We start from the raw sequence: 22,339 nt of genomic DNA, 5'->3' as shown, positions 1-22,339 counted from the left end.
AAAACTTAGATAAAAATTAAGATCCACACCAAAGCAAAGCAGTTTTATTTTTGTAACACTCTTACAAACTAGATTAGCAAAACACAAGCCTTTTTTGACTAAGTGAATGAACGGGAAACAGACATTCTCTAAGCCATCTACCAGAACAAATATACAGATAGACACATATATTCACCTCAGCAACAGTGCTCCCAGATACTGAATCCAAATAGGCAGACTCACTTATAAACACATAACAATTATGTCATAATATAATTCTTACTTACTATTTACTTACAAATATAAGACATGTTTAACAGGAATAGGAAGTTAGAAAACACAGGCAATGACCATGAGCAAAATAAGAAATGACAAGGTTCTTGAGCCAATTCTTGCTGGAAAGATAGTACTTCCTATCATTCGAACGCACAGGCTCCCTCCGCCTTTCCTGGCATGCTAATTCACTCAAAGGACTACTATCTTCTCACGATATCCAAAAATTATATTTAGTTCATAACCTAAAAATTCAAAATAGAATGCACACACCTGAATTTTTCTGGTCCAAAAGCTCCATAAAATGTAGTTAACTTTGCATGAGCTTTTAGCACCTACAGAAAAAAATAATTGGATATTTTTAATAATTGTAATACTGGATGTGGGCTGGAAGCTCACAGGGTAAAAGCACATGTCATTCAAACCTGGTGTTCAATCCTGGAACACATTTAAATGTAAGAAAGAACTGATTCCAAAACATTGTCCTGACCTCCACATGCACACCATGGCATTTGCATCCATGCAAACACACACACACACACACACACACACACACACACACACACACACACACACAGAGTGATGATACTAAAATACATTCTCATTTTAACTCATATTTTGGCTTAATTCCCATCAATACAAGTTCGTTATTTAACACATCCCACACGAAATAGTGAAAACACTTCTAGCCATAGGCAAATGCATATGAGATGTGGGTTTTCTCACCTAATCATTTACATTTAGAGCAAAACTTAGCTGGATTTTGTAGAGGGGAGGCGGCTGTGTGTACCACCACAAACACAAAGAACACAGGACCATCTGCAAGAGTTGGCTGGTTCTGCCCTAGCATGAGGATCTCAAGGTCTGACCTTGGGTCTTCAAGCTTGGCACAAACCCTTTGCTCCACTGAGCCACCTTGCCTGCCCTATTTTGGGAACTTAAATGCACACATTCTTGTAAGCATGCCTGTATTCATCACTGGCGACCATTTATTGAGTGTTTGCCAGCTACCAGGTACTAGACAAAAGTTTTGAAGGGATTGGATGCTTTAACTCCAAAACAACCACAGGAACAACAGCACTTGGAATCCCGTGTTGGTGAGAAGGAAGCTGAGATAGTACGCAGTCACTTAATGTCAATCTGCCTTGAAAAGAAAACCTTCAAGTTCCCTTAGCTACGGATGCAACGTCAGTACCTCCATGAAGGCATCAGAAGAGGCAGGTAGAGTTCTGTCTTCTTTCTTCATGAGCTAAGCATGCATGGATGGCGAGAGACAAAAAAAAAAAAAAAGGACACTTTAGGGCAGGGACATGCTGGGAACTGACAGAGTCAAAATACACCGTGTATAGCCGCAAAGGACAGAAGGAAAATGATCACAAGGAGACACCTCCTGTCAGACTCTTCACAAAGAGCTGGACTCTGATCTGGCAGAAAACGTTTCTCTTTGAAAGGAAGTTGTATTTAAGCCCAATATAAAAGCAAGTTGTTACATGCAATGCTAGTAAACAATAAAAAAATTTGGGGGGGAGTTGAGTAGTTAAGATCATTATTGCTCTTCCTGAGTAAAAACAAAACAAAACAAAACAAAACAAAACAAAACAGGGCTGGAGAGATGACTCAGCAGTTAAGAGCCACTGGCTGCTCTTCCAGAGGTCCTGAGTTCAATTCCCAGCAGCCACATGGTGGCTCACAACCATCTGTAATGGGATCTGATGCCCACTTCTGGTGTATCTGAGGACAGCTACAGGGTACGCATATAAATAAAATAAATCTTTAAAAAAAAAAAAAAAAAAAAAAAAACCAAGATCCTTTAAAGAAGAAACACAACAAAAAAATAAGAAAATACATTTTAGCTGGCAGAATCATCATGAGTGACTAAAGCAAATTTTTCCTAAAGAAAAATAACTTACCCTGGTTTTGGCATAACTGAGCATTTCCTGCGTGGTTTCATAGGTTACCCATTGGGCCTTGAGGCAGAAATTCACCACGAAGTCATCATCCTGTTTGAAATACACCAGACAAAGACAAGTTAACAATATTGGATTGTTGGATCCAATAATAATATTGGATAGCACATCCCCTGAAAATCCCAGGTGACAACTGGGAAGACACACCTGGATTTTGCATAGGTTTTCTTTAGCTTCATCTACAAGTTGCTGCCATTTGGACTGTTCACTCTTGTCCGAGGAAATCAAAGCCAGCTTCTCCAACATATCATTTGATTTGACCTTATAAACAAGCTGTAACACAAGCATGCCACAGTGGGTGCTGTGAAGGATACGCAGTGTCTTTGCATGACATTGTTTCTGCAAGCTAGGGAAACCAGAGGACTGAGGGAAGGAGTTTCTTCCCTGTACTCAGGAATGAGGCTCAAACAAGGCAGCTCTCACTGATCACAGAGGGCCAGGCCTTTAGTTTCAGTACTTAGGAGGCAGAGGCAGGAGATCTCTGTAAATTCGTTACCAGACTGGTCAATAGAGGGAACTCCAGGCCAGTCCTAGGCTAGATAGTAAGACCTTGGCAAAGAAAAAAAAGGAAGGAAGGGAAAAGGGATAACCCATCTAGACAGTAAAGCCAGATTATTAGGAATTATGAAAACCATTTTTATTGAATCCTTAATAACCATGTCAGGAATTGGTCAAAGAACTTGATTTAAGCTAAGTGATGAATCTAATCTAAGTAGCTTCCCACTGATGGATAAGCAAGTCAGTAAAATCCGGCCTATACACACTGAAGACTAGAGCCTTAGAAAAGAAGCCACTGTGTCACTGACGTCAGCCAACCTGTAGGATGTCATGCTGAGGGACACAAGGCAGACCCAGAAGGAAAAGCATGATCTCACAGATGCACAGAACTCACAGAAGCAGCGCAGAGATGCTGCTTAGAGTGGAGGGGTTGGAAGGAGCAAAGCAGGGTGTGTATCAATGGGAGGAGACTCAGGCAAGCACAGGACGAAGGAGACTGAGAGATCTACTAAGCCACACGATGTATGTGTGCATTGCAGATTGCTACAAGATAGCTATATTAGCATCACTATTTTTGTTTTGAGGTGGTCTCTCTTCAGTGATCTCTCTCTGTCTCACTATATAGACCAGGCTGGACTAAGAAACTCACCAAGACTTGCTTGACTATGACTCTCCCAGAGCTGACATTAAAGACTTGCATCCCAGCTCCCTCCCCCGCCAAACTGGGCCTACTCACATTCCCCAGAGTTGGAGTTACATGTGATTGTTAGCCACCATGTGGGTGTTAGGATTTGAACCCCAGCCCTGTGCAAGAACAAGTTCTCTAAACTGCTGAGCCATCTCTCCAGCCCCTAGAGCTCTTCCTCTAATTAATTCAAGTAAGAATATGGGAGCCACGTCCCTGCTGCACACTAGATCACTTGGTGCCCACATGTCACCCTTCTGCATCTTCTCAGCCTCTAGCAAACCAAGAGATGTCTGCCCGAGAACAATAGAACAAATGGATGCTTGGATGCTTACCTCAACATCCAGTCCGAACTGAATGGCAAAGCTCTCGGCTTCGGCAAATCTGTGCTTGTGAAGTAACCGGCTCAGTCTGAAGAGTGGAGAAGAAATTTCACCAGATGCCCGATCCATCAGGGACTTTAGGTTTCTCATTAAAGGGCAAATAATGCTTTAAAAATATGACAAGTTAGCCGGGCATGGTGGTGCACACCTTTAATCCCAGCACTCTGGAGGCAGAGGCAGGGGGATTTCTGAGTTCGAGGCCAGCCTGGTCTACAAAGTGAGTTCCAAGACAGTCAGGGCTATACAGAGAAACCCTGTCTCAGAAAAACAAACAAACAAACAAACAAATAAACAAAACAAAAAACAAAAAAACTAACCTAACAAAAAAAAGACAATTTACCTGTTTTCTGGTAACACCTCTGTGAGGTACCTAAGTACTAAGTCAGACACAGAGTCTTCACATAGGCTGAAAAAAAAATTACATTGTGAGTAGCTCTGTCATGCAGTATTCATGAGTAAATTCTAAGTTAGCTATGTAGGAATTATCAGAGAAAACAAAGCATGACCTACTTAGGATCATTTTTGTGAATTCCTTCCAGAAGATATATAGTGTCCTATAATCAGAACAAAAACATGATTAAAACCCAAATGTAGAAGCCACCAAGTACTTTATAATTATTAGAAAAAAAAATACTTCTGGCAAAAATTATCCATCAATTGATCTTAAAATCACTAGGAAACCCCTCAAGCACTGAGGAAAGGAAATGCAGTGGTGACTTGATGGTGATGCCACCTGACTCTTAGATGCTGAGAGCAGCTTGACCACTGGACATACACTGAGTGCACTGAGGCAATGCCTCTTACAGCCTAAAGTGGACTCTACTGTGATCTTCAGATAGCAGGAAGATAGTCTAGTGACTAACAGAAGAAAACTGATGGATGGTTACCCTTTTGACTAGGATCGTAGCACTGCTAGCCTAGGTTCTTTTGTCAATAGACACTGTAATTTAAATGGAAAGTTCCATATATATGTATATATTGACTAGATCTTAAAACCTTGCTAATATGGTTGCCTACTACTTCAGACTACAGCTTGCAAAGTTTTAACATCAGAGGGGCGTTTCTTCAAGTAGTGGACATTCCATTTGTGATGCAGTTAGCTTTATGGCACATAGACATTCATAATTTGAGCCATGGATGTTCATGTATACTTGACAGGTCAAACTATGAAGGACCCAATGTCAAATCCAACTTTCTCCATGTATGCCTTAGGTTGAATTTGTTTCCAAGTTAATAGCTTTTACGGGCTTAGACATTCACCCTCATCTCTGTTTTATTTTATGCTTAGTCATATTTAAATCCAGAATTTAATAGTCTACTAGACAGATAAATGAGACGCATGAATATAAAAATAAATAAGGGAAAGGAGATGGCAAACTATTTATAACTTTATTATATTACTAACATTTCAAAGTTTATTAGTTGCTTATAAATTGTATAGTTAAAAATGTATGTGCTCTATTAATCAGAAGATTACAACATATCAGCAGGCTGGCTAATTTTACTGGAGTTTTCAACACAGTTGCTATTATGGAAGGTTTTCTGCATTAATTAAAAAGTTGGAAAAACCTGGCTTTTACCTCAGCATGTCAGATGTAGAGAACACGCGCTTTCTACACGTGTGTGAGTGGCATTGGCTGTGCACTCACATTCGTGATAGCTGCTCAGCCTGAACAGCTGTGCAATGGGGTGAGCTCCAGTCATGGTTCATTCTTACTTCAGAGCTTTAGTAGTTTGGACGTTTGATTGACTGGCACATTCTATCATTGTCATAACTTAAATAATTCAGTTAAATTTTTTTAAAACATGATTTGCGGCCGGGCGTGGTGGTGCATGCCTTTAATCCCAGCACTTGGGAGGCAGAGGCAGGCCAATTTCTGAGTTTGAGGCCAGCCTGGTCTACAGAGTGAGTTCCAGGACAGCCAGGGTTACAAAGAGAAGCCCTGTCTCAAAAAAAAAAAACAAAAAAAAACATGATTTGATATTTAGGGCTTTTCTTTTTTAAAAAATGAGAAGCAAGTAAAGAATTGTAAAGATTTGGGATTTCTTTGTGGCATTGTGAAAATAAATAAGCCAATGTGAAAGGAAAACAAAACAAAACAAAACAGATGAATAGCAGATGAAGTTTTATCTTAATTTCTATGAAGACTCGGCTGGGTCTCTTGAGTATGTGTTAGTAATGAGTATAAGGCACTAAGTTCCACGCCCGCTTCTCTTACTTGTGAAAATGAGTAAACATACCGTGCTGATTCCTGTTTGGACTAAAGAAGAAACACTAGATACTTCCAAGGAGTACAGTGTTTCCATCGAAGGCAGAGAGTAAATGATGAGGCTTCTCATCTATGAGAAATAAAAATATAAACCCATCAGCACAAGTTAGCACTTCCCCGTCAAGACATCTATTAACCCATCTTGTACAAAGCCAAACACAAGTAACTGCAGCACTCTTACTACGCAAGTAGGCCTGCCACTGCTATCATATAAATGCCACCCACAAAACTGTGTTCTTAAACCATAAGAAGGCGATGCTCTAGTCCACCTGCCATGCTGAATGAAAACATTCGCAGAATGCCCCACCTCCACTCCAGGAGCGCTGCACCTTCACAACATCCCACCTAGCCGACGCCTTTTCTTCTGTCCCCACCCTTCCTTTCTATTGCTTTTCCTTTTCCCCTTCTCTGCCCTTTGCTTTCCTTCTTCTTTCAGCACTGGAGGCTAATTTTAGTGCCTTGCACACACTACTCTTTCATCTCCAGCCCTTGCCTTTTTGACACAGGGACTTGCTATACAACCCAGGAGAGCCTTGAACTCATGGCCTTCGGTTTCAGCCTCCTGAATGCTAGAACTACAGTCGTGAGATACCACACCTTGCTCAAATAAGTTCTTTAATTTTTTTTTTTTTCCCCAGAGACAGGGTTTCTCTGTGTAGCTCTGTGGACCAGGATGACCTAAAACTCACAGAGATCCATCTGCCTCTGTCTCCTGAGTACCACTGCTGGGCTTATCTTTGGTTCCTAAAATGTTCTGTTTGAAATGAAGAGCCAAGATTTTCATCCATTCTTTGAAAGCTGGGCTTTGCACATTAATTCTTGTTTATCGAAGTCTACGTGAGCTACAATTTAGCATGCTATGAGCATTAACTGGCTAGTAATCCTGACTTCCAATTCATAAAACATACAAATGTAGTGTAAAGTCCCCCAGTACCTTCTCCTTCGTTGTTGCTGTCAGGGTGACTAATTTGAGATTTGTAATTCCTTGCCTAAAAGAGAAGAAAAACTCAAGTTAAAAAGCCATGCATGCTTCTTTTTTTTTTTTTTTTTTTTTTTTTAAAGATTTATTTACAGCCGGGCAGTGGTGGATTTCTGAGTTCGAGGCCAGCCTGGTCTACAGAGTGAGTTCCAGGACAGCCAGGGCTGCACAGAGAAACTCTATCTCGAAAAACCAAAAAAAAAAAAAAAGATTTATTCACTTATTCAATGTATGTTCACTGTAGCTGTCTTCAGACACTCCAGAAGAGGGAGTCAGATCTTGTTATGGATGGTTGTGAGCCACCATGTGGCTTCTGGGATTTGAACTCAGGACCTTCAGAAGAGCAGTCAGTGCTCTTAACTGCTGAGCCATCTCTCCAGCCCACCATGCATGTTTCTAAGTATGAACTTACATAAAGTGATATTCTCACAGAAAGGTCAAAACACATTCAGAGAAGACCACGGACTCTGTTTCACATGTACACATCCCAGATTCTGTTTCTACCATCATTCCGTAGACGCTCACATTATAGTATCTATTTGTGCCAAATAGAAACTGGCAAATAATGAATCGGTCCTTCCTCTGCCAGACAGACTCAGATGTAGTAAATTATTTGAACCAACCCAGACAGACACTTGGGGCTATGGAAATCACTACTAACTAGACCCCCAACATACCAGGTAACGGATGAGGGAGAATCCGCTTCTGTCGTGAGGACAAACTGCTCTATGGGAAGAGAGGGCCAGTTCCACACAGGAGTGAGAGTGTAAACATCCCACAAGCTCAGCACATTCTACAGGAAAGACACCCATTTAGACATCTATGATTTAGAAGGCAAACGTCAGGCTTCGTTTCTTGGTGCACACTGAGATGAAGCACAGCACACAGATAGTCATGCACCCAGCTAACGTCCTTGTCTACCACCTAAATGTATTATCAGGTGGGAGACTGGGAGCTGAGTCCCTAGCACAAAGGCTCAAAGAACAAAAAAAAAGGACGTAGTAAATGAACCACTAAAGAAGCCTCAGAAACGTACATCAGTATCCAGCACAAAAAGTAGGCTGTCGACCAGCTGAAAGGACTTTGCACCTGAAAGAGAAAGGGAGATGTCTGAGGGTTTTATTTCATCTCATGCAGGACCCTGTTTTAACTGTAAATTCATGGCTTCATGAAAGGGCAGAACAACATTTAAATGGCCACATTTTCATCTACTCCTGCCTCAATTTTGACTTTCGTTACTGTTGTTCTTGTTTCAAAGTGACAAATAAAATGCAAAGCCTTAGGCTGGAGAGATAGCACAGAGGTTAAGAGCACCGACTGCTCTTCGGAAGTCCTGAGTTCAAATCCCAGCAACCATATGGTGGCTCATAACCATCCGTAATGAGATGTGATGCCCTCTTTGGAGTGTGTGAAGTCAGCTACAGTGTACTCACATATAATAAATAAATAAATCTTTAAAAAAGAAATACAAAGCCTCTCCAAAGGTAATGACTGAACACGTCACAAACATGGGTAGAAGTCAGCAAATGAATCTGGCTTGTTGCAGGGTGATAACAAAATGGCCTGTGCTTAGAAAAGTAGCTTGTACCTGTACTCTCAGCATTATGGAAAATCACACAGGAGATATGCTCAGATTTGAGGCAAGTCTGGGCTACTGTAATCAGCCTAGACTATAGTAAGAGTCATCTCAAACAACAACAACAACAACCATTCAAAATCAGGGTGGGCAAGGTGGATCAGTGCATAAAAGCGCTTGCCACACCTGAGAAGCTGAGCCCAACCCTCAGGACCAACACACTGAAAGGAGAGAGCCAATGCCCAGGGAGCCTCTGGTCTCTGCATGCACATACAGTAAAGTAACCAAGTGTGTGCGTGCAATGGACAAACCAAGCAGATGGAACTTAAAGAAAAATGGACCAAAGCACCGCAAGATGGTTCAGGGGTAAAGGGCTGTTGCCGCCAAGTCTGACAAGCTGCGATCAATCCCCAGAACCCATATAGCAGACAGAGTTATAACTGAGAGCTACTCTCCTCTGACCTCCACTCAGTTGTGGTTAAGAGATCTTGTTCGGCCAGAGGACCCGAGTTTGTTTGCAAACTGACAACACAGACACACCCTTTAATCCTACGAAGCACACACATCACCTATAGCAGCGCAAACCAGTGCTACCATTCTACTGTGCTGGAGGATCAGAAGTTCAAGGTCAGCCTCAGCTACACAGCAAATTTGAGCCCAGTCTGGGACATTTCAGAGTGCAACAGTGGTTTATCATTACCTTTAATAATGTCTGTGCCCACAAAGTTCTTAAGAGACATTTCGTTCTTGGTAGAATCGGGTTCCCATTTTGAGAATGCACAACTACCAGTTCCCTGGAAAAGTGAAACAGACCATCAGTTGGAAATCTTAAACCCAAACCGTCCAGGAGCCGCACAAAGCAGATACACATAAGCTGTACACATCCTCAGCTCAAGCACATGTGTGTGTGTGTGTGTGTGTGTGCGTGTTCCCCTGGAAGGATGCTGGCACATGAGCCCCCAGGGCTTTGTTAAGCTGAGTGAGTACTACTCTACTACTAAGCTTTATCTCCAGTCACTTGTATTTCATTCATTCACAGGCAGTGTCCTGCTGTTGCCCAGGGTGGCCTCACTTAAGATCCTCCCGTGTGAGCCTCCTACCTGGACGGTTTTGCAAGCTAGGTTTGCAGGCATGGCCCCTATCACGTGGCACATAGGAGCTTGCATCTGTTTCTCTTTCAGCTTAAAGACTGACTGGAGGGACTAAAGACATGGTTCAGTGGTTAAGAGAGCTTGCCGTTCTGCCAGAGGACCTGAGTTTGTTTGGGACCATCCACTACTAGTGTTTCACAGTTGCCGCTATCTCTACTCCAAGGAATCTGACTCTGATAGAGCTTCTGCAGCCACCCAAAACTCTTATAACACACACACGCACACAAACACACACACACACACACGCATAAACAAACAAACAAATAAATGAAGACCAGACTGGGAAGGAAAATGAGGTATTCGCAATTCCTTGTTATCACTTGAATATCTGAGTACATACTCAAATATCTCGCCCTAAAGAAAAAGAACCTCTCCCAACATGGTAAGCATAGCCTTTTGTTTATCAAAAAAGGAAAAGAAACAAAGAGAGAGAAGCTGTGCCTGGTGGTGCACGTCATTCATCCCAATGCAGAGAAGGTGGAAGCAGGAGGATCTCCCAGTAGACCTTTCATGATCACCCACAATGCAATACCTGCACAGTGCTATGAGAGAGCTATGTGCTCAGACTTGAGTCTGCCATTAGAGTTTAGAGCCACAGTTATGGTTGCTGCTCTCACTATGGAGCCTTTTTCGGTTTCTTTTTCTGTGGTTTCTAAGCTGAGAGAAATGCTGAACAAAGGAACAAAACTCTGCCTGATGAAAACGAAGTGGCCAGCCCAGAGGGGCTCACCTTTAAACCCAGCATAAGAGAGGCAGAGGCAGGCAGATCTCTGAATTTAAGGACAGTCAGGGCTATATAGTGAGACCCTGATTCAGAAAACAAAAGAAAAGAGAAGAAAATTTTGGGGACAGACTAGTGAAAAAAAGAGAAGAAAATTTCAGGGGTAGACTAGTGAAAACCAACACCGATGATCTAACCCAGAAAAGGTTTCTTAGTCAATTTTATAATCACAATTTTGTAATGTCCTCCCCACCCCCATTTTTTTGAGACAGGGTGATGGGATTAGAGTTGTGTGCCAGCATGCCTGGCTTGTTTCATTTTACATGATTTATGGGAGTGTGTATGTGCATGTGTGTGCAGGTCCCCATGGGCCACAAGAGGGCAGCAGATCTTCTGGAGCTCAGTCACGGGTATTTGTGACCAGCACTACTTGGGTGCTGGGGACCAATCTCTGGTGTTCCTCAATGGCAGCAAGGACTCTTAACCATCCAGCCTCTAGCCTTTATTTCTGTTCTTGTCACATTACAAATTAATTTGTACTTTAACTAGAAAGAAACATTTCCCACAAAAATAAATAAATAAATAAATAAATAAAAAGAATTACCCCAATTATCACAGAAGTTTTACTTGCAAATGTTCCAGATTGAGATGCCACAAGACTGAGACAACCAAAACTGTGGTAATTTTCAGTAGAAATAAAATTACATTTGAATTGTCCTTGTAACTGCAAAATTTATTAAAAAAAATTAGAATAATACATATATATATATATGCCCAAGAAAAACCATAAGAAGCTGTTTAAATCCATCATCTATGTTTTTAAACAGAAACGTTACTTAAGTGTTAGACTGTAGCAGATCCTATACCATCAGCCAGTACAATGATTAATCACAAAAACAGCCTCTACATTCATAGTAAGTAGAAATTTTAAAAAGGCAATATGATTTTCTTTGCTTACCTTCTTGGCTGAATCCAAGTCTGTATTCTCAATGGCTTCATTAAAGGAAAGAAAAAAGAGCCATCTAAACATAGTATCAATCTACAGGTTTATAGAAACTAAAAATAAGACTTGTCTGCCTTTAAGTTAAAGTGAAATGAATGTATCCTAAGCCAAAGAGCACAAGTCAGGATCAGCAAGCTACTCTTTCTAAGCAAGACTAGTCCCTGTGAGTCCCTACTGTGCACAAGGCATTGGCGCAGCTTATGCACAGAGGCTTATCAAGGGCCTCTATGCCACCCCCACCACCCAAGCCACTCAAATGTAAAGCATTTCCCATTTCCCATTCAGGCTTGGAACACCTCTTCTACCTGTCTGGATCCTGCAGTAACTATAACAATTCGTGTATCTTAAATGTTTTCCTGTTTGAGACAGGATCTCTATGTAGCCCTGGCTGTCCTGGAACTATGTAGACCAGACTGGCCTGGAACTCACAGAGGTATTCTTGCCTGTCAGAAGTGGGACTAAAAACATGAGCTCCATCCACCATCAAATTGATATATCTTAAAACATAATCACACACAGGGGCCCTATCATGCCCCTAGCATGCAATAGATGTTAGTAAGGTTTGTCAAAACAAACTCCTCAGTTTTACCTGACTCAGTGAGACTGACAGTCCATACCCCTGGATTACTACTGATGGCTACTCTGCATTGCGTGTTTATTGTGTAAGACAAATGCATGGTAGTGTAGGGTCACGTGCACCATTCCTCACACGTGCAGAGGACAGAACAGGATTTTGGTTGTCTGCCTCTACTGTTTTGGTCTCTGCTTTACTGCCTTGAGACAGGATTGCTCACTGAACCAGAAACTGTTTCAGCCATGCTGGCTGGCCAGCACACACTGAGGAATCACCTCCAGTTAGTTACAGGCAGACGCATAGCTCTGCCAGCTTTTTACATAGTTGCTGGGGATTTGAACTCATGGATGGCGTTCGTGGTAGAGCACTTCCTTGGTATGCACTAGATCCTGAGTCTGACCTTCAGTATTACAAAAAGCCATTGATCACTGCTGTCTTTTCCTTCCAATTAGGCTATAAGCTGCTAGAAGGCTGTAAGGGAACGAGATGTTTTCCCATTCTACCACAGCTTTAGCACAGAAGAGTTAAGTGAACTCTGAATATGTCTAAGTATACCCAGTATTATACAACTAAATTTCTTAAAAAAATATTTGAAGACTTACTTGAAAACCAATAAACCCTGTCACAAATCAATAAACAAACAATACTTTACCCTGTTCAATTTGTGAAAGCTGGAGGTTTGTAATATAAAAAAATCCATTGTTCGTTAGAAGCAACATATAATAGGTACCTGGAAAAATAAGATCAAAACCAGTTTCTAGAGAAGGCAGGTGAGTAGGAGATCCAAAGCAATACTGGGAACCGCTCTAAAATCTCTCACCAGGACTGGGGAGACAGGTCGACAGGCAAAGATTCAGGTTGCCAAGCTCGACAACCTGAGACCCGCATGGCTCAGAGAGAGAATCAAGTCCCACAATGGTCCTCTGACCCCTACTAGTGACCTCTGACCCCTACTAGTGAGCAGGAGAGTAGTCTCCCCCAGTGGGAGGCGGGGCTGGCGGGCCTCTTAAGGGCAGCCTGGCGTATTGAGTGAATTTCAGGCCAGTCTCAAAAAGAAAACAAGGGAACAAACAAAGATTCTTTCTTACATTAATTGTATTTACAGAAAATTTACCATGATTTAGTAGCACAGCGATTAATTTACACTATTTATTAAACATAAACGTGAATACTTGATTGGGTACCCATCAAAAACTGTGCAAAAAAAAAAAGAAAAGAAAAGAAAAGAAAAAAGGGAAAGGAAAAGGAAAAAGAAAAAGAAAAATCAAAGCAACTTACCTTCATTTGAACCATCTTTCTCAATAATGAGATTCTGGTATGTTCGCTGACGCTCGTCCAAAGCTTTCTCCACAAAAGCCTAATTGCAAACGAATCGCAGATAGCAAGGTCAACTGTGATAGACAACAGCAAGTGGGGAGTTTGCTGTCTACACCCGACTCACCCACTAGCATCAGCAACAACAGAGCACAGCCTCAATCGGCAGTTCTCAACCTTCCTAACGCTGTGACACTTTCAAACAGTCCCACGGGCTGTGGTGACATCATTTCATTGCTACTTCATAGCTGTAATCCTGACTCAGTTATGAACCGTCTGATATGCAGGAGAGTTGATAGCAACCCAAGGGGTCTGAGACCCACTGATTGAGAACTGTGGTACCTAAGCACTTCAGCTAGACAATGAAAAACTGCAGACGAGCATGCGCAGTGTCTCTAGAGCAACACGTCTCACTTTTGAAATGACTCCGTATGTTTTTGCAGTCTGATCCTTAAATTCAACCTAACAGATTTATTTATTTATTTATTTATTTTTAACATTACAACACAGGCTAAGTGAATGCTCTGGACTTGCTATCTAAAAGGGAAGCAGGGGGCTGGTGAGATGGCTCAGTGGGTAAGAGCACCCGACTGCTCTTCTGAAGGTCCAGAGTTCAAATCCCAGCAACCACATGGTGGCTCACACTATCTGTAATGAGACCTGACGCCCTCTTCTGGAGTGTCTGAAGACAGCTACAGTGTACTTACTTATAATAATAAATAAATCTTAAAAAAAAAAAAAAAAGGGAAGCAGGACAACGCAGGCTAAGTGAATGCTCTGGACTTGCTGTCTAAAAGGGAAGCAGGGACTTACCTTGGTGAACAGCGTTTGCTTCGATGTGACGTAGATAAGGTGGAAGTTGCCACTTCTCTCCCCCACAAAGAGAAACTTTCCTTCTTGACACAGGCCGACCACATCCACGTCAGTATCTGAAAATTTCAAATCCAACTTACAAGTGTCTTTCAGTAATCCTTAATTTTGATTGAAAAAGTGCACATTTTCACACCAAAAAAGTCAATAACGTATATCAACCCATGCCGGGACATGGTGGTGTATGCCCATAACCAACATATGGGCAGCAGACAGGAGGAGTGAAAGGGTTTCTCTGTGTAGTCCCAGCTGTCCTGGAACTCCCTCTGTAGATCAGGCTGGCCTCAAACTAAGAGATCCACCTACCTGCCTCCACCTGGATTAAAGGCTTAAGAAAACCCACGAGTTTAAAGGCAACCTAGGTTAAATAAAATGAGCTTGCCTAAAACAAAAAGATCACCAGCACCAACAAAACAACAAGGCGAGAAAGCTTTCAAAGTATTTTCACTTCATTTCAGCATCATCACTTAAAAGTCATTTCGAAGCCGGGCATGGTGGCTCACGCCTTTAAGCCCAGCACTCAGGAGGCAGAGGCAGGCGGATTTCTGAGTTCGAGGCCAGCCTGGTCTACAGAGTAAGTTCCAGGACAGCCAAGGCTACACAGAGAAACCCTGTCTCGAGAAACCAAAAAAAAAAAAAAAAAAAAAGTCATTTCGAAGCAGAGCAGTGGTACCAAAATAACGACTAAGGGACTAAAGAGCTGGCGTGGTGCCACACGCCCTTAATCCCAGCACTCGGGAGGCAGAGGCAGGCGGATTTCTGAGTTTGAAGTCAGCCTGGTCTACAGAATGAGTTCCAGGACAGCCAGAGCTACACAAAGAAACCCTGTCTCGAAGAAAAACAAACAAACAAACAAAAGAAATCATTTCGATTTTAAATTGTGACTCTTGAGCCGGCCCTAGTGGGCAGAGGATCTCTGTGAGTTTGTGGCCAGCCCGGTCTACAGAGCGAATTCCTGGACAGGTAGGGATACAGAGAAACCCTGTCTCTGGGAGAAAAAAACTGTGACTCTTTTTTTAAAAGATGTACTTACTTTTATTTTATGTGTATTTTGCCTAAATGTTATGTCTGTGTCTGTGGAGGGCATCAGATCCCTGGAACTGAAATTATGAGTCCCTAAGTGATGGAAACCAAACCCAGGTCCTCTGCAAGAGTAGCCAGTGGTCTTAACAGCTGAGCTATCTCTCCAGCTCTTTAAAGAATTTGTTTAAAGATACGGTATTACTACATAACCTAGGCTGACCTTGAAACTTGGTATATAGCCTCTAACTAGCCTCTAACTCCCATTTCTCCAGCCTCAACTTCCAAAGTGCTGGGATTTCACACCACAATCAAATTCATTATTAAATCCATGTTAACTCAGACAATTATTTTACACATGTATTCTAAAAGATTATTCACTGTGATCTATCCTAGAACTAATAGGAACTTGGCAATCTACCCTCCTCACGTGCACAAACACAAAACACGTACAAGATTAGGAACTTGAACACAAATGAGCTCAAACATTAGGATTCAAATATGTAACTGGGAGGAAAGGCTGTTTGAGGCGTGCTAGACCACAAACCAATTCTTATAAAAAATGGATTAAAGAAAACAGGGCCCAGCCGGGCGTGGTGGTGCACGCCTTTAATCCCAGCACTCGGGAGGCAGAGGCAGGTGGATTTCTGAGTTCGAGGCCAGCCTGGTCTACAAAGTGAGTGCCAGGACAGCCAGGGCTACACAGAGAAACCCTGTCTCAAAAAACCAAAAAAAAAAAAAAAAAGAAAACAGGGCCCATAGAAATCAGAATCAGAGCCGGGCATGGTGGTGCACGCCTTTAAGCCCAGCACTCAGGAGGCAGAGGCAGGCAGATTTCTGAGTTCGAGGCCAGCCTGGTCTACAGAGTGAGTTCCAGGACAGCCAGGGCTACACATGGAAACCCTGTCTTGAAAAAACAAAAACAAAAAAAAGAAAGAAATCAGTCTCAACCCTCACTGACTCTCGGGTATTTCACTGTCAGACTTACCAAAGATAAGAAACAACTGGAGTGATCTGCATATACTGTCAAGCAATATCACTGACTGGTCTGCAACGATTATAAATCCATGGCTTAAGCTGAATGCTTGGATCTTCGGACTCAGTGAGGTCTGTGGGAGCGGAAAGTATGACCAACAGTAAAATGACTTCAGATAAGCGTCATGATCCTCAATAGTACTGTCATGAGGCCAGGTGTGGCGGCATGCCACCTGTGTGCTTTCAGATCCCGGACAAGGAACTAAGGTGTATATTTTACATACCAAATACATGATGAACTATCCTGCGATGCACATGATTAAAATCAGATGAATCATTGAAAAGGATATAAATGATTATACAACCTATTCTGTCTCTCAAAATGGAGAACTGCCTACACTCCCTTAGCAACCAAATTCTTCCTCTTGAACCTCATAAAAGGAAGCCCCAAACAAGAGAGGCCATAAGTAACCTTCCTTCCTTCCTTCCTTTCTTTTTTTTTTTTTGGTTTCTTCCAGTCAGGGTTTCTCTGTATAGCCCTGGCTGTCCTGGAGCTCACTCTGTAGACCAGGCTGGCCTCAAACTCAGAAATCTGCCTGCCTCTGCCTCCCAAGTGCTGGGATTAAAGGCGTACACCAGCACTGTCTCGCTTGAGTAACCTTTCTTGCAGTACACTCTAGTCTTTTTTATCACTTTGCTTTGAATAAACTCTCCTTGCTACTTCTGTAAACCTGGGTAAGTCACTATTTTCAAATTTTGGGAAATAGGCGGAGAACTCGGAAACACAGGACTCTTAACGACCAGCCACAAGAGCATGTCACTCTGTAAAGGGACAGCCTGGGCCAGGGAGGGAGTTGAAGTAATATTTTACTACTAAATCCTGGTGGTGTGTTTGCTACCCACCTCCAGGGTGTATGTTCCTGAATGAAAGACCCACACACAGCCTTTATATTTTGATATGCCTTAAACAGTGCAATAGCTGGGTCACTTCCTGACCTCCATACGGTTAATCCACCTCTCCTCTGAGCCACACTCTCCTGGCTCCTCCAAGTGGCATCCACTCTCCTCTACCTCTCCTGGCAGGATGCTATCTCTCTCCTCTCCTCCCTCTCAGTCCCAAGCCCAGGAAATTCCAAAGACCCCATCTGTCTGTTCTTTCCAGTTATTGGCTGGTGGCATTTTTATTCACCAATCACAACTATCTGAGGGGAGAGGGGATGACTGGGTCCCTCCTTTGTGCCAGTTCTCTCATGCAAACAATTCTGGGAGACCCAAATTAACATTGGAATACCAGCAGTATTAGGCAACCCACCACAGGAGAGAGCCCTAATGTTCAACTCTACTGGGAATGTCTTATGTCCCAAACAGACAGCAGGTAATTCTTTTTTTCTTCCTTAGTTTATTTTTGGGTTTTTTTGTGACAAAGTTCCAAGGAGGTAATTCTTTATATCAACTTATATACTATCCCCTTGGGGTGGTGTTTTTGTTTTAGCTTTCAGATAGTGGCTGGTCAACGTGGCCTTAATTGGCCTAGACTCATTACATTATTCAGACTGGCTTTGGACTCTTAACTCCCAGTCATCCACCTGCCTCACCCTCTAGATACTGGATTACAGACACAACCCACCGGGTCCAATTCAGTTTACATCCAATGCTAGCCATCAAGGCATCAGGAAGGGTTCATCTTTGGAAACACTGCTCCTAAGAAGACACAGGTGAATGGGGACGCCGATCTCCTACAGTCTGGGACTGAACCTGGACTGTAAGTCAGTATGAAACCATCACCTTCTCAGAGGAGATCTTCCCAAGCAAGTCGGCCTGGTACAATGCAGTCACATTTTCTTTTCTTGAGCCAACACTCAGGCATCCACTTCCAGTGTCATCGTTTGTTAGCAGCTCAATATTGTTCCACATGTTTCTGAGATTGTCTTTCAGAAGAAGGAAGGAACCACTATCTTTCCTGGAACAGACCAAATTGTTTTTGTGCATAGAACTTAGTTCTTTAGGAAATAAAGTCTACTCAAAGAAGAAAACCCAAAACTTAGTACTAATAAATTAAAAGACCTAACGTTGTCTTCAATGCTTTATCTGGGGTTGTCACACGTTTTGGCTCAGTGAAACAAACGGACAATTATTATGATTATCACCAGAGAATATTGAGTTTTCTTACACACAAGTCAGTCTGATCTTATTAACAGACCCTGGAGCTTGTACTACTGCCTGGCCTCAACATCTAGATTAGCCAAAGTTTTCATTTGAAATAAACCATTAATCAGAATAAATCCAGGTCCTAAAGTCAGACTGGGTTATCCCAGGATAAACACATATTTGGTAGTGGTATATGCCTTTAATCCCAGACTCGGGAGACAAAGGCAGAGACAAGTGGATCTCTGAGTTCAGGACAGCCAGGACTACACAGAGGATCCCTGTCTCAAAAAAAAAAAAACCTACAAAAAAATTTATAATAAATTAAAAGAACAAAGAGAATAACAAAAACTGAGTAAGAACTGAGAAGAGGAGGAGTTCTAAGAGAAGAACCATAATCTTTCAGAAGCCATGACCCTATTTCAAAGCTCATTAATATTGCAATACTATTCTCTAAGCAAATAGGCAAGTCAATAAATAAATAAGTTTGGGGTTTTTTTTTTTGGGGGGGGGGCTTGTAGCTCTGTTGGTAGAGTGCTTGCCCAGCATGCACAAAACCTTGGTTCAATCCCCAGCACTGCATAAACCAGTTGTGATTGTACACAGAAGGATCTGAAGTCCAATGTCATTTTTGGGTTGGAGACCAGGCTGGACTCTCTGAGACTACCTCAAATGAGACTTTGGCATAATGGCGCACACTTTTAATCCCAGTATGTAGGAGGCAGAGACAGGTGGATCTCTGTGAATTTGAGGCCAGCTTGGTCTATCTAGCAAATTCCAAAACAGACAGGATTACAAAGAGAAACTTTGTCTCAAAACAAACAAACAAGGGGTACATTAGGTTTCTGTTTGTTCTGTGCTGCTGGGTTGGGACCCAAGGTTTTGTGCATGGCAGATAAAGCGCTCGATCCCGGCTCCACCCTGTCATGAGTTGGTTTCTACCTTCATCAAAAACTACACCTGAAACACAGAAGAGATTTTTTTTTTTTAAACAATCTCATTAACAAATATAACTCATATCCTCTGTGAAGAGAGTCGGACTAAAATACGAAGGTGACTCTGGATAACTTAACATCTGAGGAAAAGGGAGGAGACACAGATGGCTCAGTGGTTAAAAGTGCTTGCTGCTCTACGGTAGGACCGAACTTCAGTTCCCAGCACCCAAGTACGCATAACTCCAATTCCAGGGGACCTGATGACCTCTTCTGACTCCACAGGTACAGGCACCTAAATACACACAGACGCAAATAAAAGTAAAATCTTCCTTTTAAAACCAGTTTGCGAGAGGAGCTGAGGACACAGCTCAGTGGAAGTAAGACCTCACCACACCAGAGAGCTTGGGTTTGAGTTTTACCAACAAAATAAAGATGGAGGCAGGATGATCCGAAGGTTAAAGGCTGGCCTTACTACATAATGAGTTCTAAACCAGCCATCGATAGAAGAGAACCTTTTTAAAAGGAGATGCTGCACGTGAAGGTGCTTGTCTTTAATCCCAGCGAGTGGGGTGGGGAGGCAGGTGGGTCTCTATGAGTTTAAGGCCAAGCTGCTGTATATAGTGTACAATAGCCAAAGCTGCATAGTGGAGAAATTCTGTCTCAAAACACAGCAAACAAAGTGAAGAGGAATGTACTTGTCTAGCACGCATGTTCATCTCTAAGACATTATAAACACTGCACAGTATCGCAAGCCTATGATCCCAACACTCAGGAGACGGAGACAGGAGACCTACAAGTTCAAGAACACTACAGTGTACGAAAGAACAGTTTTTGGCTTTTGGCTCTTTAAACATTGAGCCTTGATCAGAGAACTTGGTCCTGGCTCGTTATTTCTCTCGAGACCTTCCCATCCATCCCGAACTTTCCTTTCAGGAACCCAGGCTACTGGTGGCTACAATTTTCTAATTTCTTTTTTTTTTATGTGCATTGATGTTTTGCCTGCATGCATGTCTGTGTGAGGGCATCAGATCCCCTGGAACTGGAGTCACAGACAGTTGTGAGCCACCCCGTGGATGCTGGGAATTGAACCCTCGTCCACTGAAAGACAGTGCTCTTAACCGCTGAGCTATCTTTCCAGCCCCAATTTTAATCTTTAAAGTAGTAATATAGGGCTGGCAAGATGGTTGCTATGGGGGTGAAGTTTGATGCCAAACCTGACTGGCAATATGAATTCCATTAAGAATCCACACGGTTGGCGGGTGTGGTGGTGCACACCTTTAAATCCCAGCACTCAGTAGGCAGAGGCTGGCAAATCTCTGTGAGTTTGAAGCCAGCCTGGTCTACAAAGTTAAGGCTACATAAAGAAACTCAAAACACAAAATTTAAAAATTAAAAAAAGAAGCAACAAAGTTGAAGAACGAACTGCATGAACGTTATCCTCTGACCTATGAATGTACACACACAATGAATGTAAAGAAAATATATGCATACATGTAGAAGCATAATGTAGACAGGCATCGTGGCAAACACCCATAATCTCAGCATGCCAAAGGCAAAGACAGAAGAATAATTTCAAATTGGGGGAACCTTGGTCTGGTCCAAGCTTGTATAGCAAGATCGTGTCCACACACACAGAGTGGGAGGGGAATATTGGAGTTAGCTAAAACTAAGGCTGTTTTGAAGGAGTTTTTGTGTGTGTGTGTAGCCTGGAACTCACTGTATGGACCAGGCTGACCACAAACTCAGAGATCCTTCTGCCTCTGCCACCCGAGTGCTGGGATTAAAGGTATGTGACATCTCTGCCTGGCTTTAAGGGTTGTTTGTTTGTTTGGTTTGTTTTGAGTAACTTTTTCTTTTGAGTCAGCCTCTCACTGTGTAACTAAAGGTCTTGATCCTAACTTGAACTTAGGATCGTCCTACCTCAGCTCCAGACTCCTGGGATTTCAGTCAAGAGCCATCACATCCTGCTTGTTCTGGGTTTTGATGGTTCCTGGGACTCTATTTGAATTGTCTGCTAATATGCTATCTGGAAGCAGATAACATTTGGGCTAGGAATGTAATGAATAAAGGAAAAGAGCTCCTGCTAAGAACATAACACGCCTTTAAATCCCAGCACTCAGGAGGCAGAGGCAGGTGGATCTCTGAGTTCTGAGCCAGACTGGCCTTTAACCTAGTACTCGGGAGGCAAAGACAGGATAAAGCTCTGTGAGTCTGGACTCAGACCACAGGCTAGACCAGCACTCTACCAACTGACTTAACATTCCCAGCCCTGAGGTTTACAGTCTTGAGGGAACAACAACGACAAAATGGTTGAACACTGCGTCAAGTATTTTTGGGTTTTTTGTTTTGTTTGTTTGTTTGTTTTTTCTTCGAGACAGGGTTTCTCTGTGTAGCCCTGGCTGTCCTCGAACTCAGAAATCCGCCCGCCTCTGCCTCCCGAGTGCTGGGCTGGGATTAAAGGCGTGCGCCACCACTGCCCGGCTTAAGACTACACTTTCTATCTCGTGAAAGAGAAAGCAAACAGGTGATAAGCACAGAGATTTTTGACATCACCGACTGCGGGAAGAAAACAGAGGAGCCAATACAAGGTCATGAATCAGATGAAACACAATCGATGAAGCTATAGCCACGAAAACTCAGACGGCCTGCCGTCTAGAATCCTAATTTTTTTCTCCCGCTATCATCTAGAGATCGATAAAACCCAGAGAATGAAGCGCCCTGTCGGTTCCACCTGACACGCCTCCCGCTCCCATCGAGCCGCAAGGTTGACGTCTCACCTGCAGCAGCTGGCGAAATTAAAAAGAGAATTCTCAAGTATCTCACACTTCTTCCGGACCGACACAACCGCCCCTATTCATTTTACCTTCCCTGCCACTGATTTGAATTGGCGGGAGAATACCGCGCTCAACCCCTTTTACGGAGGCCGGAGCAGGCCAAACTTGGCTCAAGCTTGAGCGCGGAAGCCGCCCCGCCCTAAACTAAATTGAATTCCTGATATGGAGCATCCATTCTGGGACTTAT

At 42.7% G+C, this 22,339-nt stretch overlaps 1 protein-coding gene across 1 annotated transcript in view; it reads right to left on the bottom strand.

The window, feature by feature from the left end:
• Positions 1–22,179, bottom strand: part of Kntc1 (kinetochore associated 1) — a 72,993-nt gene extending 50,814 nt beyond the window's left edge. Inside the window, exons 1-20 of the mRNA XM_021163556.2 lie at positions 22,096–22,179; positions 18,024–18,198; positions 16,252–16,372; positions 14,187–14,302; positions 13,338–13,416; positions 12,712–12,789; positions 11,441–11,475; positions 11,087–11,206; positions 9,311–9,404; positions 8,071–8,123; positions 7,712–7,827; positions 6,990–7,044; positions 6,027–6,125; positions 4,296–4,339; positions 4,126–4,191; positions 3,738–3,813; positions 2,367–2,492; positions 2,163–2,252; positions 1,448–1,501; positions 526–587 (exon numbers count right to left, since the gene is read on the bottom strand). Of these exons, the coding sequence (XP_021019215.1) occupies positions 526–587; positions 1,448–1,501; positions 2,163–2,252; positions 2,367–2,492; positions 3,738–3,813; positions 4,126–4,191; positions 4,296–4,339; positions 6,027–6,125; positions 6,990–7,044; positions 7,712–7,827; positions 8,071–8,123; positions 9,311–9,404; positions 11,087–11,206; positions 11,441–11,475; positions 12,712–12,789; positions 13,338–13,416; positions 14,187–14,302; positions 16,252–16,372; positions 18,024–18,152 (1,613 nt within the window). The 5' untranslated portion in view covers positions 18,153–18,198; positions 22,096–22,179. The remainder of the gene's footprint in view (positions 1–525; positions 588–1,447; positions 1,502–2,162; positions 2,253–2,366; positions 2,493–3,737; positions 3,814–4,125; positions 4,192–4,295; positions 4,340–6,026; positions 6,126–6,989; positions 7,045–7,711; positions 7,828–8,070; positions 8,124–9,310; positions 9,405–11,086; positions 11,207–11,440; positions 11,476–12,711; positions 12,790–13,337; positions 13,417–14,186; positions 14,303–16,251; positions 16,373–18,023; positions 18,199–22,095) is intronic.
• Between the last annotated feature and the right edge of the window lie 160 nt (positions 22,180–22,339).

Source organism: Mus caroli, unplaced genomic scaffold, assembly GCF_978045245.1.
Source record: "Mus caroli unplaced genomic scaffold, Mus_caroli_1 scaffold_4, whole genome shotgun sequence".
In the NCBI taxonomy this organism is placed as follows: Eukaryota; Metazoa; Chordata; class Mammalia; order Rodentia; family Muridae; genus Mus; species Mus caroli.
The sequence above is the reverse complement of the archived record's forward strand: the minus strand, read 5'-3'. Positions and strand labels throughout refer to the sequence as shown.